The sequence below is a fragment of the Fundulus heteroclitus genome, chromosome 3 (genome assembly GCF_011125445.2).
Source record: "Fundulus heteroclitus isolate FHET01 chromosome 3, MU-UCD_Fhet_4.1, whole genome shotgun sequence".
In the NCBI taxonomy this organism is placed as follows: domain Eukaryota; kingdom Metazoa; phylum Chordata; class Actinopteri; order Cyprinodontiformes; family Fundulidae; genus Fundulus; species Fundulus heteroclitus.
The window spans coordinates 41,203,002-41,221,156 of record NC_046363.1 but is presented as its reverse complement, the minus strand read 5'-3'; the positions used below and the strand labels follow the sequence as shown (position 1 = coordinate 41,221,156).

Here is an 18,155-nt window from a genome sequence, read left to right as displayed (position 1 = left end):
CTATTTACAAGCATAAATCAAGTAGAGCACTATGGCGAAAGCTGTTCGCTCCACTTGTAAAAGCAAAATCTGTCGAGCTCTACCTGGCAGTGAGACATCAATTCCTATTGCCACATTGCTGGACAGGACACTGGGAAAAAAAAAAAAAAAAAAGAATATGCTACTACAGCTAATAATATTGCTTTGGCATTCTTTCTCTTTTTTCTTTTCACATCTCTTCAGAGATTAATGGTCTTACTCCAGATATTGTTGAGTATTTTAGCTTGAAACACTTAGGCTGCTACTTCTGCATATCAAGAGCTACAGCAAAGTTACAATTATCAAAGTAGATATTTAAGAGGGTAAGAAGAAGAAAAAACAGCAGCAGAGATTCCAAACCTAATATTCTGCCTTTTACCATGAAATAAACTGTGACTGTGGAGTTTAACACTGCATAGAAATTATTACAAATGCAGATGATTCAATTGTTTAGGTTGAAGACATTAAACAGAGTTAGCACAAAAACACTGAAAGCTGACATGTTTAGACCGGGCTCCTGTCCAGCTTAAGGTGAACACTGTTTATTTTAGCTTAAATGGCATCAGTAATTCAACAAGCTCATTCATTTCCTCTCATTAAGTTCCAACTAAAGCCCAATAATCCCGGAAATCATTTTACATGAAATGAGAGAGGTATCAAAGCACAGGGTTGGACGCGGCAAGGCTCTGATCACACACGGCTAAACTGCGAAATGTCGACAGCTTTAACGGCTAATGAAGACATGATGTCACCCAGCCCTGCTCGGTTAATGAGAAGCTAATGAAAAGTGGAAAAGATGACCGCCAGTTCAGCCTCTAGAGTAAACAGCATACGCAAGCAACCATCACTTTATCTCACTCAGATACTCACGTATCCGCCCTGCTCTAAGGTTTAGCGAAAGGGAGAGAAAAAATGCTGGACAGATGCTTTGATTTAAAATCTGTTTTAAACTGGCCTCAGCTTTACCGCTCAAACACATGGCTGCCCGGAGCACATGGCTATAACCTTGATCATCACATGAGATGCATGAACTCAAATACTCTTATAGTTAGAGTGGCTTAGGTTATCCTGAGCTATCTCTGAAGATATGCTGCTGTAGGCTTCAGCTGGTAGAAGCAAAATGGTCACTTTGCCCCAATCTGCAACACTCTCCTACTTGTGTCTCTGCTCTGTCTTCTCTAAGCCCCAGTGGGTGGAGGCAGATGAGCGTTCACACTGAGCCTGGTTCTGGTTCTGCTGGAGGTTTCTTCCTGTTAAAGGGGAGTTTTCCTCTCCACTGTCGCTTCATGCATGCTCAGTATGAGGGATTGCTGCAAAGCCATCAGCAATGCAGACGACTGTCCACTGTGGCTCTACGCTCTTTCAGGAGGAGTGAATGCTGCTTGGAGAGACTTGATGCAACCTGCTGGGTTTCCTCTACTGGAGTTTTTTTCCTGTTAAAGGGGAGTTTTCCTGCCCACTGTAGATACATGCATGCTCAATATGAGGGATTGCTGCAAAGTTAAAGACAATACCAGCAACTGTCCATGGTTTGGCTCCATGCTTATCCAGGAGGAGTAAATGCTGCAAGTCAGTGAGCCGATGCCATAGGCTGGGTTTCCTTACATATAAAACTTTTTAACCAATTTGAATAATAAACTGAACCTGGCTGCATTTTTGATAACTATGATCAATTTGAAAATGTATGTATTTGGCTTGCTGTCTGTATAATTAGTTGGAATTTACTCTGTCTTTGTAAAGTGCTTTGAGATGACACATGTCAATTGGCGCTAAGTAAATAAACTGAATTGAAATGAAATAATCCAACCCCAAACCCATATTTACATCATTACTTTGAGTTTTGACCCTCAGACATTGCTTAAAGGTGTCACAATGTATGGAGTGTCCAAGATATCCTCACAGGCTCCACAAATGTCCGCACTCAGGAGACCTCAAACTGAAATTGGTCCTCTGAAACATAGATGTACACGCAGGCACAAAGTTATGATGTGTTAGCTTGAGTTTACAGTGTGAAGTTTGTGGTCTGGTGGTTTATGGACTTCCTCTGTTTAGGCGATTAGCTGTGAGCTCACACCCACTTTCTCACACACACACACACACACACACACACACACACACACACACACACACACACACACACGGTCAGAGATGCTTAAAGAGGTGCAGCTTTCTACTGATGCATTTCTAGCACTCCTCTCTCTTTCACTCGGTGTCTTTGATGGTTTGTGTGTGATCGCACTCAGTCGAAGACAAAATCATTAAAAGAACACAAAATAACTGATTTAGATTAATTCACAGAGCCAGAGCGAAAGTTAATCTGAGTTTCTCCTGCTTTGCTTTTCTTGCTAGTTTCTACTTACAGTGCTGGCTGTAAGGCTCACATCCATCTATGGAAATATATGTACTTTTAATCCTCGGTGAAGATGCATTACAGCTATTCTAGTTTTTAGGATGGAATGATGATAACTGCAATAACTAATGTGCAAGTACTTGTTTAACACCCTGTGCAATAACCTGTGCAATAATCCTGTTAAATAAGAGACTTCAGCTGTTATAGTTATCTCACTACCTCACTGTTATTCTTTACCTGGTACCACTTTAATGTACAACGTCAACCATATGTATATAAGTCACCTTGAATGTACATAAGTCATCTTAAATCTGTGCTTTATTTCCATTATTTTAATTCATATTTTTTTTCTGTCCACTGTATATACATCATGCACCTTTTCCTCCTTTGGCACCTTCTTTTGATTATTGAGCCGAAGTGACAAGTGAATTTATCCACTGTGAGATCAATAAAGTCTATCTTATCTTATCTTATGATACAGCAAACAACTTCAATACATTTTAACATTCCAAACTTTCTCCAATACATACAGCGTCAAACTTATACATGCAGGCCCAAATATGCCCATTACATATTTGGATACATGACTCTCAGCGAGTTGTGGCGAATCCACGTTATTTGCAGCTATGGACCCTTACCCTGGCATATTAGTAGCTAGATATTTCACCGCTCTTTTTAACATGCTTTCCTGGCATAAATCCAGTTTTCAGGTATACATTTTCAACAGAGTTGAAGTCAGAGTCATTCTAGGCCCTAATGTTATTCTCCATTATTCATTCCAAACCATTTTCGATCTGTTTGGGATCTTTCTCCTCTTGGAACTCCCCCATTTGATTTAGGTTTCAACCTTGTGACCCAGACAGCTACCCTCAAATCAAAGGAAATTACTCAAGGTGTTCAAGAACAACGCAGGGACCGCTCCAGGCGAAAACTCGAAGGCGCTAAAACTTTTGGACCAGAATGAAAGAAAAGAGAATTGGAGGCGTCAAAGCAATGGTTTCAAACCAAAAAAACACCATACAACCCGTCAAGCATGGAGGTAAGACCATCATGGTGGAGGTGAATCGCACAGGTTTGATGGAAGAAGAGAAACTACATCCAATTGTTCCAATTCCTCTTTATTCAATTTTTAGACGGTTGAAAATTGGGACACAATTAGATGTTAGTCGAATCAAACCAACATCAAAAAATGCTTTTGAAATGGATAGTTTGGTTTTGCTTTGGTTTGGGCCTGACTTAAACCCACCTCATTATGCTCACAACCTTCAGTCTTCTGCGTCATAAAGTCACATCTTTCAAAGTGCATCCTGTTTATGTGTTTCTGACCTGGTTATAAGTGGCGTCCAGCAGTGTGTCCAGGTTCTGCAGCGGTGCCGGGGTCTTGTCTTTGAATCGGGTCAGCAGACGCCGCTGGATGGCTCTGAACTGGATGGCTCGCTCTGACAACAGATCCTGATACTGCTGAGCACCGACACGCAGCTGAGACGAAACGAAAACAACAGGCAACCATTTGTCTTCTTAACATTTTTTTTTCTTTTCCTGACACCCAAACATGACGCGCCTGGGTTACGTCTACCTGAAAGTGATTGTCTACAGACAGGAAGTACTCTTGAAGCGGCATAGGACCACTGAAACTCTTCTTGAAGTCTTTGATTCCCAGCTTGGAGAAATGTTGATCAAACCTCTGGACAAGTTCCTTCACCACCAGCCACATGTCTTCAAAACTGTCGCTCTGAATGCGGTAACGCTCTACAGGAAAAGGGAGACACAGGGAAAACTTTTGCTCACTTTCCTTAACCTTCAGTAGTAAGTTTTTTTTTCCTTTTTTTCTCCACAGCGTTATATTTATCGCAGATTTATCACATCCTCAAAGAAGGTCAACAGCAAATGGTTCTGGTTGTAATAACAGAAAAGAGCTCATGTGATCTTTTTTTTGCTTGCTAATTTTGGTACCAAACGCTACAAAATGCACAGAAATAGCTCCAGCAGCTGTGGATATTTTTTTGGAAAGGGAAACCTTTTGAAAGGTTTAACCCCACATACTAACTAGCCTCGACGGAGGTTAACCAGCACCACCTCCTGCATGTGGTTCCCTACACAGACTCACGGGAGGTCTTGGAGGCCAGCACAGTAACTTTGGCTCCTGACAGAAACTGAAACGTCAAACTGTTCCCATCCTTATCTTCTGTTTTCGCTGAAAACTCTGCAGAGGGAAAGAGAAAGAAGAAGACAGCGTGATGAGACAGATATGACGGTCTATCACGATGCATGACGCCAACAAAGGTGAACGAGATACAGTCGCACTCGTCACAAACACAATGGAAGCTTACACAAATCCCTCATGAAAGAAAAACAGTCAGTGGCACGGCTGAGTGTGTTTAGACGACCAAACTGCTGAATGTGGCCGACTGCTGGGTAAGTGGGAAGGGAAGAGGATTCCAGAGGTAATGTTGCAAATAACCATGAATAAAATATTCGTATAAACATATAAACACTCAACCACACAAAAACATTATGCAATTTACAGAAATGCAAAAACATTCTGCCGGCTAAGTTTCTTAAATTTATTTGTAGTTCATGTTTTATTCTTTGTCGTCTTGGAGTAAATTATCCCATGGAGCCAACTCCCTTGTTTGATGCTAACAAAGTGTTTTGTGATGTGAAGCATGATTATCAAAATGGAAGGAAAAGATATTTAAGTAGCCTGCAAATTATACTTTCAGATTTATTAGAAATACGTTTTTGTTTCTCCCTGAATAGGCAGCCATTAAACAACAACAAAAATACGTCTGAATGTTGTTGTTTTTTAAGTTAGACTTAACTTTTTAAGTACTTAAAGTTTGTAAACTATAACTTTCTGGTTTTGTGTGTTATAAATAAAAATAAACCCTTGTGGAACTGGAAGCGTGACTCTGGGGAGAGAAACACTGATGGGAGTGGGCGTAAAATAAGGAAGATTAAGCAGAAAAGCACCTCATGCACCATGATTAAGTAGGGATGCACGATATATCAGCATAAACATCGGTATCGGCCATTGTCAGTAATTTTTTAACATATTGGTGGCGGCCCGATTTTTTGTTTTGTTTTTTGTGAAGGGAACCACAGAGAAAAAGCAAAGAAACAGTGAGAATAAATTCACAGAGAGGCGTTTATTAAAAGTGAAAATAAGAGGTAAAAGCTTAGATGTGTCACTTGTTAAAAGGTGAAGCTGATTGCAGTTTTAAGTCGGAGGAAAGCCTCACGAAGCTGCGCTCTGTGTTGAAATCCTCTAAGGCTGTGAGACCAGAAGGAATGAGAGGTTTCCCCCAATAATAAAGAACCCGCACCTCCACCCCTGCAAAAGGCATTTTAGGAAGCTGATGGGATGCTCCACAGCTGAGCGCTGCATGGCGTAGGAGCGACATTAAGGCGCACCGTCTCTGCGCTCTGGGGTTTGAAGTACGGGTGAGGGAGCCAGCCACTGGGGGGTGTAGTCACAGTCTCCTGTAGGTTATAGGAAAAAGCTTTACTCGGATTCTAAAGCTGCTTATAGGCTTCATCCTTGGCCAGGTAATCTTTGATCCCTGAAACTGCCTTCCCTCCTAATTCTCCCATTTCAAAGGTCTTCCAGCAGTGCCAATGAATTTACCGCGCAGCGTCACGCATGAGTGTGTTTGACCGTTTACAGCAATTAAAGTAATTACACCTTGTCACAATATATCCATTAATCTGTGGTACACGTCATCCTGGTGATCATCGGGTGTGATGGTAAACATGTTACATGGTAACATGTATCTATTTTTTCTTTATGTATCTATTTATTGTCTTATAATGGAATTTTTATAATAGTGTTTTATGTGTGAATGCAGTGTGTGACGCATAGTTTGGACTATGCAGCAGCCAGAGTCTGTAACCCAAATCAAATTTCCTTTGGGACAATAAAAGGTAATCTAATCTAATCTAAAAAAAAAAAAAAAAGATAAAGTGTGGTATGACTTTGACTTAAACTTTAAAAAGGCTTATGGGATTCTTTTTATTTATTTGAAAGGTTCTTATGTATAGTTATGTCACCAGCGCAAGCACGAATAACGCTACAGTTTTGAATGCTTAGGATAAAGCTGATCAATAATTAAAGTCTGATATGGAATGAACATCTGAGAGGAATCATGATGCAGTTTGGCTGCAATTCACCACTTTACCGTCTGCGTCGCCAATTTCCCCCGTCTGCAAAATGAACGTACGCCTGAGACAGAGTTGCCATGAGGACCGCACATTTTCTTTTCTTTTTTATAGATCCCAACTTTTGCGTGAAAGGGATGTACGCAAGTTTAAGTCCCCATTTTGAGCGTACGCAAGCTTTATGAATGAGACCCCTGGACTCTGGATGATCAAGAGAAAGAGTCCTGAGAGAAATGAGTAAAGCTGCTTCTTGCTGCTTGCTCCAGCAGTGTAAAAATTAGAGGAGAAGCTAAATGCTGTTGTAAAACCTGTCGACAGCAGGGCATCCAACACTCCTGCTACTTGGGATTTTAATAAACGATTTATTTCTTTAACTTAGAATATTTCCTCAGTGAATAAATCTACTCACATTAAAGTTTCAGTTTAACAGCAATAAAAAAATCTATTAAGGGTTTTTACAAATCTCTGAGAGGGATGAAAACAAATTTATCTGTGCTTGAAGTCAGATGTGATATTTCCAAACACTATTTATGTTACTCAAGCTATTCAGACATACCTCTGTAACAGCCGAACATTGCCTTCAAAAGCAAACTTTAACATTGATTTAGGAACCTCAGTTTAAATCTAAAGCTAAACAATCAACAAAACAAATTACTTCTAATTGGTTTTGAATACCTAAAAATGATAAAGCTTTCAGCGTTGAATGGAAATTCTGATAATAACATATCACAATACATTAGTAGTTACCTCTAAAGATGGCGTTGAGGTCGACTGGTGGCTGGTTGGTGTCCACAGTGATCTTAAACTTGGTGGTTTTGGCTGGAGATGAAAGCACACACACCAGTGCCAGAGGAAGACTGAACCTGGACTGGAGAACCCTGGGAACTCCTAATGAAAAGGAAATACTTCAGAGTTAAAATATATTTTGCATTAAACTAAAATCACCCTCACCGTTACTATAAACATATTATCTTGCCATAATGTGGGTTACTCTACAGTCTTTGTCCCTTGATGGTCTTTTCTTGAAAAACACCCTTTAATTTGAAGCCAGCTTCCTCTTTAGGTAGCTTGTTGTGAAATTAAACAAGGTCACTACATCACCTCCCAGGCTTTCTCTCCAAACAGCTATGAGGTCAACATCTGTTAGCACAGTAAGCACTATGGGCGTTCAGATTACAGAGTACCTGAGCGCTCAGAGACTTAATATCAACACCAACTGTGAAGGTGTGTCTGTCGAAGATCCAAAAGGGAAGTTTTGTAATAACTCAAAGTTTTCAGCAGAAATAAAAAAACAGAGGAGGAGAGCTATGACCACTGACAACTATGTTATGATCTTAAGCAGTGCTGAGGTTGGCAGAAATCTAGACTTAGTAAAAATAATAGAGCGAGGGAAAGAAAGGAGGAGGAAAAGAGTCATTAAGAAGAGACGAAGCAAAGCAACCAGGGGAGAGGAGGCAAAACCTGAATAGAGGGGGGGGGGGGACTGGAAATAAAACAGCATCAGAGAGACTAAAACAAAAATAAGTGGAATTGACAGCTGGGTTTGGAAGGAGGTTTAATTGTGGAAAGTCCCAACTTATTTCAAATAGTAACAATTACCTACAACTACTGTGCACCTTTTCATTCCAGAAAAGCATTTATTTTGTAATTATTTTAATAATTCAATTTGGTTTAAATACAACAAAAAAAAAGAAAGACATAAAGAAAAAGGAAAGCGGTGAAGCCAAAAATAACACATTGAAAAAAAAATAAGGGGGAATAAATTGGATGGAGTTTTTAAAGGACGGACTGTGGTCCAGTTTCTTCAGTTCTCACGTGCCTAATTTAGTCGTTGACCCTTCGTTCTGGACGACTGAATAGTCAAATCACATTGAGCAAACACAAAGTAGGGTCACATAAACATGTTGTCAGTGTGATTAGGGAGAAACTCTGTTAGATGCTGAATGATCAACGCTTTCACGGCACCTTTTACCGGCGGCTAAGGTTGCACAAATGACAGGATTGTTGTAGGTTTCTGATTCACATTCACGCAGCAGGTTTTCTGCATTTTATGTAAGCTCACAGCTGAGGATAGAGGAGAAGGGACTGCTCTTCACAAGCTTGTGACTGGATGAGTGTTTTAAAATCTCTCATTTTTCCCATCCTACCTCCAGGTACTCCCAAGTTGTCATTACAGAATATGCTCTGAACACTGAAGCTGACCAGCGTAGTGACTTTATTTCTTTATACGCGTGTTGTAACCATTTCACAAGGTCATGTTCAAATTTATTTCTATGTATCCTTCATAAATCATTCTGTCAGGGAACTGACAAGCCTTAGAGGAACTATCTTTTCAACAGTTTACAGTTTTCTTTCACTACACACCCAAAGTCCAGTTTTATACTGTAAATAAACTGCTGCATGCTAGAATAAAACGGTTCATATTGGAACAAACTGAGTGTGTGTGCATGTATGGAGATAGTTTTCTTTCAGCAAAAAGGAGTTTGAATCCAATACCAGCTCTAATTTTTGTTCCCACGTTTTATATCTTTCAGTGTTTTTTTTGTTGTTTTTTTTTTTTAAAGAAGACACTTCTGTGTAAAATCTGAAGGTCTAAGCTTGAAGGATTTCAGGTTTTTTCCCCACTGAAACTGACAATAAAACAATCCGATGGGATTTTGACTCATGCTAGGAGAAGCAATGCAACGTACATGAGGAATCGCAGTGATGGCAGACTAAAATGAATGCAGCATTTTTTTTTGGATGGACGGCTGGTTTCTGTGTGGAAACTGGGAAGATTTTTCCTGTATGAATCTTTCTCAGTTACCAAGAGATAAAACAGAAGGTTCATAAAAAAAAAATAATGATCAAATCATATTCTAGGTAATGCCTGACTAAATTATGGCCAATAATTTGGTTGAATGTCCCACAGGGAATAATGTTACAAAATCCAGTCAAATAAAATAAAAATGGTGACAGGATGCAGTAGAAAGGATTGTTTAAAAGATAGGAGTTATGCAGACTGTGGTAAAAAAAAAAAAACTGATTCAACGACTAAAAAGTACATCTACTTTTCTAACTTACAAAGTACTACTTCGTAAATTAGAATGGTTGTCTAATAATCCTCTCCATGCAGCTAGATTTCTCTTTCCAGATAGTATATTTTGTTTTATCCACCGATTTATCAAATCATACAATCTCTGATCGATCTCGCCAGAATGCTGCTTACAAGACTGATAAAATTAAGTTTTATAAAGATGGAGTCAGTTTAGCTTAAATATGCATTTACTTGCACGTCTCTGGAAAAGGTAAACTGAATGAAAGAGTGCTAATAAAATGGAAAACGAAGACCGTGTACGCAGGATCAGGTTCGATTCACAGCTGCAGTGATGTCACCCTCCGACATATCTGTGTGGGTATAAAAGATATGTGTGGAAACTGGATGTAATCTGCACATGCTCTTTAGGTTTTTGTGTGAGCCACGGGGAAAACAATAAAAAGAAACAATCCCTGCACATTCCACTCCTCAAAAGCTTTGCTCACATGCAGCTGTCATGCATTACCTACTTTACTTCCATAAGAAGTTCTGCACGCTTTAGTTTGATGAGGAGACAATTAAAACCACATTTGTTCAATTTTTTGTAGATTAAGACAAGGTGAAAACTTAAGTAACAAAATTAAGAGACAAAAATTAAAAGACCACCTTTGCTTTTTTCTTCCACCACTCTCCATTTATGTATAATTTATGAATGTTGCTGCTATTTGTTCCCTCTGTCTGTTTTTTTTCTATAGAAAGTACCCCTCAACCTTTACTGCTGTACTTAATTGTGCTTTCTTGTAGCCGTTGCCATAATTATCAATCTGTACAATTTGTTTTCTTCCCCCTAAAAGGTAACTCGGCGCTCATGTGTTTATCAGGATCAACTATTCAGGTGCATTAATTTATTTAAGTAATTTGGTTCAAAAGTAGTGATACTTATGTTAATTGTGAACATTTTGGCCCACAGAGTATTAAAATAAACAACAACAAAAAAGTAGTCATTACATTATACTGATGAAAGTATATGTTTTTAATGCACTGTAAAGTATGTCTATGCAACATACAGTGTATGCACGCAGTCCCTGGTTGGGACTCCTTTTTCATGAATCATTGCAACAATGTGCCGTGGCATGAAGGTGGCTGTGCTGAGGTGTTCTGCCCTCAGGTGGTTGGCCCCCAGCCTTCTCTTCATGTTAATCCACAGATTCTCTATAAAGGACAGCGATATCATGGTCATTTAACCAGTTTTTTTGGTACCTAGTCCTGGTGGAGAATTGAATCAGCATCTCCAGGAGAACAGGAAACTGATGGTTTCTCCTGAGAGCAGCCGGAGAACCACACAGTGCAGTATTACACCACAAGGCTCTCTATCACTGACCTGTAAAGGTTAGCCAGCAGCAGGTGAGGAAGGTGAATGTGCTTCAACTTCCTGAGAAAATTCTTTGTTGGACTTTCCCCACTTGCTGTGAGATGCGTGTGTTCAAGGTGAGATCATCACAGATGTGGACACACAGGAACTTGTAGTTGTTGACTCAATCAAAGTCAAAGATCTTGACTCCGTCAATCTCCTTGCCGTGTATTGAGAGGGGATTGTGTGTGTGTGTGTGTGTGTGTGTGTGTGTGTGTGTGTGTGTTTGTTTGTGTGTCGCTCTTAGATCTCCTGAAGTCCATAATTATTTCTTTCGTGTTTGAGATGTTGAGGTCCAGGTTATTTTTCCAGCACCACAGAGTCGAGTTCTGGACCTCCTCTCTGCAGGCTGAGTCATTATTATCAGGAGTCAGACATATAACAGTGATATCGTCATCACTTGATTATAGTGTTGGTGGGGTGAATGGGGGAGCCCTCAGGAGTGAAAAATAAGTAGAGAATAGGGCTGAGGACACAACCCTGGGGTGTCCCTGTGTTCAGGATGAGAGGTGATAATGTGTGTTTATCCACTGGATTGTCTGTGGTCTGTTCCTGAGGAAATCCAGAATCCATCTTCACAGTAAACTGCCCAGGCCCATGTCATTCAGTTTATAGAAAATAACAGTGAACGGTGGAACTGAGGTCCACAAACAGCCTCCTGATGTAAGTATTGTCCTTCTCAAGGTGGGTGAGGGCTGTGGGGACAGCTGTTATGACTCCGTCCTTTGTTCACCTCTATGCCCTGTATACAAATTGATGTTGGTTGTGGTCAGGAGGAACTCCAGTGACGACATTTGGTGACAATAGGGATGAGAGCAATACTCATTCAGACAGTTAAATAGGCTCTTTTGGGGTATTGGAACTATTGTAGCAGACTTCAGACATGTGGGAAAAATGGAGAGAAGTAGGGATAGGTTGATGTAGTGATAAGTATGGCCATTAGCTGCGCTGCACAGTTTCTGAGGATCCTTTCGCTAATGGTATCTGGAGAAGCAGCCTTCTTTGTGTTGACTCTCTGCAGGGTGGGTCTGACCTGGTGTTGGGTCAGCTATAATGGCTCCTCTTCTGTCTCCACTGGTTTCCCAGATGACCGTGCCACCATAACATTTCAGCATAAAAACAAAAATTGTATTGGTCTTCTGTAACACTAATTTTCTTTGAAGCTTCATTTTTATTTGTCAATGAGTGTAGGCTACAATAGAAAGAACTCTTGGCTCAGTACTGACTTTCCAAGAAGGAAGCAATGACAAGGTTTTAGCTGCCCTTTACTTACTAAAGGGATAGTGGGTGACGGTGGCACAAGAGTTAGGGAGGTTGTCTTGTAACTAGCGGGTTGCCGGTTCGATCTCCTGCTCCAACCATCCCAGTCATTGAGTTCTTGGGCAAGAAACTTCAGCTGTATTGCCTGCTGTCGGTGGTCAGAGGGTCCGGTGGCACTGATGTATGGCAGACTTGCCTCTGTCAGTCTGCCCCATGTCCTTTTGGATAGTTATGCGTCTCCAGCGCAAGCTTGAATAACACTACAGTTTTGAATGTTTATGATAACATAGCTCACCGCCGTCAGGGTGTGAATGGGAGAATGACTGACTGTAGTGTAAAAGGGTTTTGGGTCATCAGAGATAATAAATTGCTATACAAGTGCAAGACATTTACCATTTGCTACTCTAGGGCTGGTGCTCCTGGGATGATGAGTTATTGACAAGTCAATAATTAATCAATCGACATTTAATCATCCACTGATTTTGACTGCAGTGTATTATAATTTGAACCCAACTGAAATGTGACTGGATCCATAAAGAATTGAATGTTGAGTGAGTGTCTGTGGGAGTATTGTAATGCTGAGACTAAAATCCACACCAGATAACCTCCCCTTTTGCATCAAAGCACACACAAAAACGATTTAAACAGTGATGAGGAACTAGGAAAACTCCAGCTAGAATGTTCACATAAAACTAGCATAGGCAAGGAGTTTGGGAAGGTTGATGGTTTGAGGGTTAGGACTCTGCTAAGGCATTGGTTTAGGTCGGTTACCATTCAGAGTAACGTTAGAACAAAATACCAAGGGAAGCATTTCTTTTAACCTACACAGACAGCCATACAAATGTTGGTGAAAAACCGTCTGCTGAAACATAAGAGCTTGTGTGAGTGTGTCAAGTGATGCATGTGAGAAAGATGATATTACTGCGTAAACTCCATAGAGTATGAAAGAATAAATGGATAAAATGCATATTTACATTTTCCTGAGAGTGAAGAAATGTGTGTGTGTGGGTGAGAGACGTGTGCCAAGTATCACATAACAGGAACATAAACACTCAACAGCAGTCTCTTCCTGTATATACGGCAGTGTGCGTGTTTGGAAAGTATGTAGAGAACCATTGATGATTGGTACACTTTTAAGAGAGAAATTGTTATATTTTGAGTGTATCTTTTAAAATGCAGCTTACAGTGGCCATGTACTGTATACATCCAGTAGACGTGTTTTCTTTTTTAACAAAGACAATATGTCTGTCTCTACTCGTTCTAGTCTATCCAGGACAGCAAGCAGAACACTTACCTTTGGGATTAAGCTCTGCAGAAAGTAGGAAGAGAACAAGTAAACATTATAAAAACTAACTCCGGTAAATCGGATGAAAGGAAATTGTACAATAAAGAAGCAATACTCGTCTCATCTGCTTACATTTAGTTGCAATCCAGCAACACATAATAGAGGATGTGGACTGTCATGTTTAAACATAACTTGACTACAAAGGAAAACATGAAACCCATCCCATCAATATACGAATATATAGAAATTTGAAACATATCCTGCAACTGTTGTTCAGCTTTTTCCTTCTCACACTCAAACAGTGCAGCTAGAGGAGAACGCAGTAACTAAATTGAATAAGAAGAGATATTCTAAAAAATTAAATAGCATGTAACAAGACTGTAACAGTCCTCACGATACACCAAGACTGAATAAATTCCCATCATTTGGAGATAAATCTACAGTATGTTTACTTTCAAATGCTTTACCGTTTTGAGACGTGTTATAATTGCTTCTCGACGCAAATAAAATATGATTTTTCCAACAAATGGCAGTACTACTACTTTATTTATAAAGCACTTTAAAGTAGTGTGTATGTATGTACAGCACAAACTATAGACATAAACTCTGCATAGTCTGTCAAGCCGAGGGCAACTGCCAAACAACAAATGGGCTTTTTTTAAAGGAAAACAGAGACGACGGAGCATCTCTATCCCCGCTCCTTAGGGCCTTGTTTTACCAGCTGCTCTGGGATTTAAAAGGTCTGTCAGCTGCTTCTCTAACCTTTAAGCCACAGGAATATAAGTCAGGAAGATTAGGTTCTGATTTGATTGGTTAAAGACAATTTCCTTGAGAGACGAATGGGAAGCAGATGGATGAGTCGGCGGTCAATAGCAAGGGAATGAGGTGCCGAGTGGAAAAGTTCCTCTGATAAAATTGATGAAAGTCACGCTGTCATATGGCTGCCTCTGTTTACTGTTAAGAAACTCTGCCTCACCGTCTCACGTGTCATAGCCTAATTTAAACTTCATGAAAAAGAAGAGAAATCAGATTTGTTCTCTAACATGTTCAGATGCATATTCAGTGTTTTCAAGTTATAAGCAGGAAAAATCAATTAGATGTGTCTTTAATTGTGCTTTAAAAAATGTATATCTGTCTATTTTTCACAGCTGAGGAGATCATAAATTTTGACCCAAGTCTTCTCGTGGAGGTTTCCTGTGTTTCCTGCTATTTTCGGCCAGACAATGATAGATTGGTGACACGAAATCCTAGTCTCTTTGGTGGTACCTTCAGTTTAGAATATATCAAGGATGCCAGTACAAATACATTAGTCACAATATTGGAAACCATATCCTCCCATTTTTCTTGTTAAACATTTACTCCTTTACTAACACATAACCTGTCATAAGCTTTACACCATGATGCATAGCATAACATTTCTTTAATGAACTTCTATCAAAGTAACACATTTGAGAACTGATAGCTGGCATAGATGCAGGATAAAGATATTTCTATATTTTGATCCATTTAATCCAATTTAATTGGACAAGTAAGGATGCCTCACAGTGGCCTTATTCCCAAAACAACAAAATTAAAAGGCTTAAACTTGATCACAAAACAATAAAGATCTATGTCTTTAATACGGCAGTATTATCTGATCCTATAACATTAACTCACGTTCTGTTATCAGATTACTACCCTACGCTGTGAAAGAAAAACAACAAGCTAACAGCAAAAACGCAATATGAGAATAATATGAGAAAAATATTTAGGACAGAAACGATGTGAAGGATTTACCTTTGGGCAAAGGTTCTGACTAAAAACAACAGACAAGCGAAGTGAAGTTCTGAGGTTCTCTGAGGACACACACTCGTTACTTCAGACCTGCTACCAGCCAATAAACAAGTGATATTTAGGACATATTTGCTGTTATCATAGAAAGAAGGATTTATTGTTTCAGGACTGAGCCTTTATTTTATCCAAAGTAAGATCCAAATTAACTAGACCCCGGACTGCATAAATACTGCATTCATATTCATTTTCTTAAGAAACTGAAATTTTCCTAGGTATCTTTGGGTAAAACTCAGCCATTCAATGCCCTTAAAACCCTGAAAAGGCTTTCATTCCTCCAAAATCAGCTACTGAGCTTGTTTTGTTTTGTGCTTACGAACAAAGAGAGAAAAGAACATGAGCTTCCTAGCAGAGGTAATGAGAAACACCTACAAAGATTCCTTGCAAATTGATTTCAAACATGGTATCCAAAAGAATCAGGATCCAACAGAAGGCTGCAGGAAGATGCGAGTATGCAGGGGACGCTAGTCTTCTCCCAAAATCGATAAAACCAGAGAAAAGAAGAACCGTCAGCTAGCATATTTGCTTTTCAGCTGGTGCAGCGACCCACAGATCATAGCAGTCCATGTTTTAATTTATACAACATATTATATCATTCACAAGCTACGATTCTTCACTCAAATGAAAATATTCAGTGTATGCGTAGGCTAACAATGTACTGTAAATGCCCACTTGACCACTTGATCCCACTCAAGCGTGTTTGTTTAAACGCCCACTCCCAGGGTATTAGGAAAGTCACAGAGTGGCACTAATGAAATTCTTTCTAGATTGTAACGTCTCATCACCGGGACTTCTTTGAAGGTTTTAAGAAGTCAACAGTGTTCTTAAATGTCAAAGCCTTTGTAGAGCTTAAAGGAGGACACGGTAGCCTCAGGGTGGGACTGTGTTATGTGGGGCTGGGTGGTGTGGAGGCGTAATCATCACCCCTGGGTGGCAGTGAATACGAAGTGATGCATTCCTCCCAAGCCAGAACAGCATTTTGGGGATAAGAGGTGATGAGGCATTCCTGCAGATTAGCACTGGAGGAACACAGAAAATGACGACCGCATTTCTACAAAAATGGCCTTTAAGAGGCCAACCTGGTATCTTACCATGGAACGGGACCCTAAGAGATGGTTTACTGCAGCGGACATGGGGTTTCAGAGCAAAACCAACCCTTTAATAAAACCCCAGAGTGTGGGTTGGCATGATAAACACATTCTGGTGTAATCTTGTTTGTCACAAGGCAGCACCAAAGGAAGGTATGTCAGTGTTTTTTTAAAAAAAAGCAGTCAGCATGATGCAACAATGATGTGGTAAAAGTCTGATTAGGTTTAAGCAGGAAAACTTGTTTCTGTTAAGGAAAAGATTACAAATCGTGTTAAATTATCTAGATAAAACCGTGCATAAATGTATTAAAATACCCCGTCTCCTATCTATAACTGTTTGCTTGTTACAGGTCAGTGATGCCCAAAGGTATGTAAGCATACTACAGGTGTCACAATACTAACATCATTCAAACTGATGCTAAAAAAATACTTTCAATATTTTATTTTCAATATGCAGCATTTTGGAAGGGAGAGGGTGATTTCTGCTTAAGAGCAAAAAAATTGATTAGTTACAATGTTACCATTTAGACACAAATGATTATCTTTGAATAATTACATTTTAGTATTGATTATATTTAGATATTGATTATTTTAACAGTTGTAATAACTATCAAGAACGGCTTTTTCACAAAGTATTTAATAAATCTCTGTAGGTATCACTTCCTTTGTTGTTTCTACAGTTTCTACCTTCATTTGTGGACTAATTTGGTTTCAAGTAATTGCCGACATCTGCTGTGAATTTCATGTAGATGGAAAAGGAAACACATTTACTGATAAAAACATTGACCTGCTCAATGGTTATTTTCTTTATGTTCAGATAATAAATCAATCTTCTAACCATGAAGGAATGGTGATGGGTGAAAAGCGTTGAATTTAAGGTATTAAAGGATTGCTGGAGCTGATGAAGTGCCTGCTGAGGTGTGGCTCCAACAGAATATGTCTATGACTAACACGGTTATTTCCTTTTATGTGTTAAGATCATAATCATCCTTCCAACCCTGAAGAGTGGTGATAGATGGAACAAGTGGAATTAAAGGTTTTAAAGGATTATTGGAGCTAATGAAGTGCCTGCTGAGGTTTGGCTCCAACAGAATATGTCACGGTGTCATCGGCATAAAAAAAATGGAAATTCATTTTCGATACTCCTTGATCAAGAGTAATAATATATAAGGTGAATAATAATGGTCGAATACCTGATCCCTGGGCAACACCTTTGATAACATCAACTAAGTAAGAAGCAATACATTCAGCTTTGACATGCTGATTCCTGTTGGAAAGACAATTTTTGAATCACCCACCAGTTCGGTCAGACTGACACCAACATGTTTTTGGTTTAATAGTCCATGATCTACAGTGTCAAAACCCTTAGAAGGGTAAATGAAAAGGGCTGCACGCTGTTACTTGCTGTCTAAAGTCTCAATAAAATCATGTATTGCTTTTAAGGCTGTTGTAGTTGTGCTGTGCTCTCTTTTAAAGCCAGAGTAGGCATGTGGTTTAATAATGTGAGAAATGACATCCTCCTTCAATTCTTCCATTGCTCACTGACAAAGAAGAAAATTTAAGCAAGAGCAGACTATTTCACTACAGGCCTGCAATTGTTTTTGTCTGCTGCATCGCCCGTTTTATCAAAAGCAGAAAAAAGGCGTATTTCCAAATGGCAGCAATCTCATTTATATCCAGTGAAAAGTTTAAAGACAAGTCAGGGGTGCCCCCGATAAAATCAGCTGCCTGTTTTAAAG

At 39.5% G+C, this 18,155-nt stretch overlaps 2 protein-coding genes across 5 annotated transcripts in view; one reads left to right on the top strand and one right to left on the bottom strand.

Moving 5' to 3' along the window:
* The window catches only part of LOC105922701 (C-type lectin domain family 10 member A), a 512,726-nt gene that overhangs the window by 364,395 nt on the left and 130,176 nt on the right, over window positions 1–18,155 (top strand). The window lies entirely within an intron of this gene.
* Window positions 1–18,155, bottom strand: part of bbs9 (Bardet-Biedl syndrome 9) — a 200,519-nt gene that overhangs the window by 130,999 nt on the left and 51,365 nt on the right. For 3 of the 4 annotated variants that reach the window (XM_036135401.1, XM_012854125.3, XM_036135403.1), the window contains exons 15-19: window positions 13,508–13,522; window positions 7,274–7,414; window positions 4,476–4,571; window positions 3,945–4,117; window positions 3,695–3,847 (exon numbers count right to left, since the gene is read on the bottom strand). In XM_036135401.1, coding sequence (XP_035991294.1) covers window positions 3,695–3,847; window positions 3,945–4,117; window positions 4,476–4,571; window positions 7,274–7,414; window positions 13,508–13,522 — 578 coding nt within the window. The remainder of the gene's footprint in view (window positions 1–3,694; window positions 3,848–3,944; window positions 4,118–4,475; window positions 4,572–7,273; window positions 7,415–13,507; window positions 13,523–18,155) is intronic. The other variant, XM_012854127.3, reaches the window with a different exon arrangement.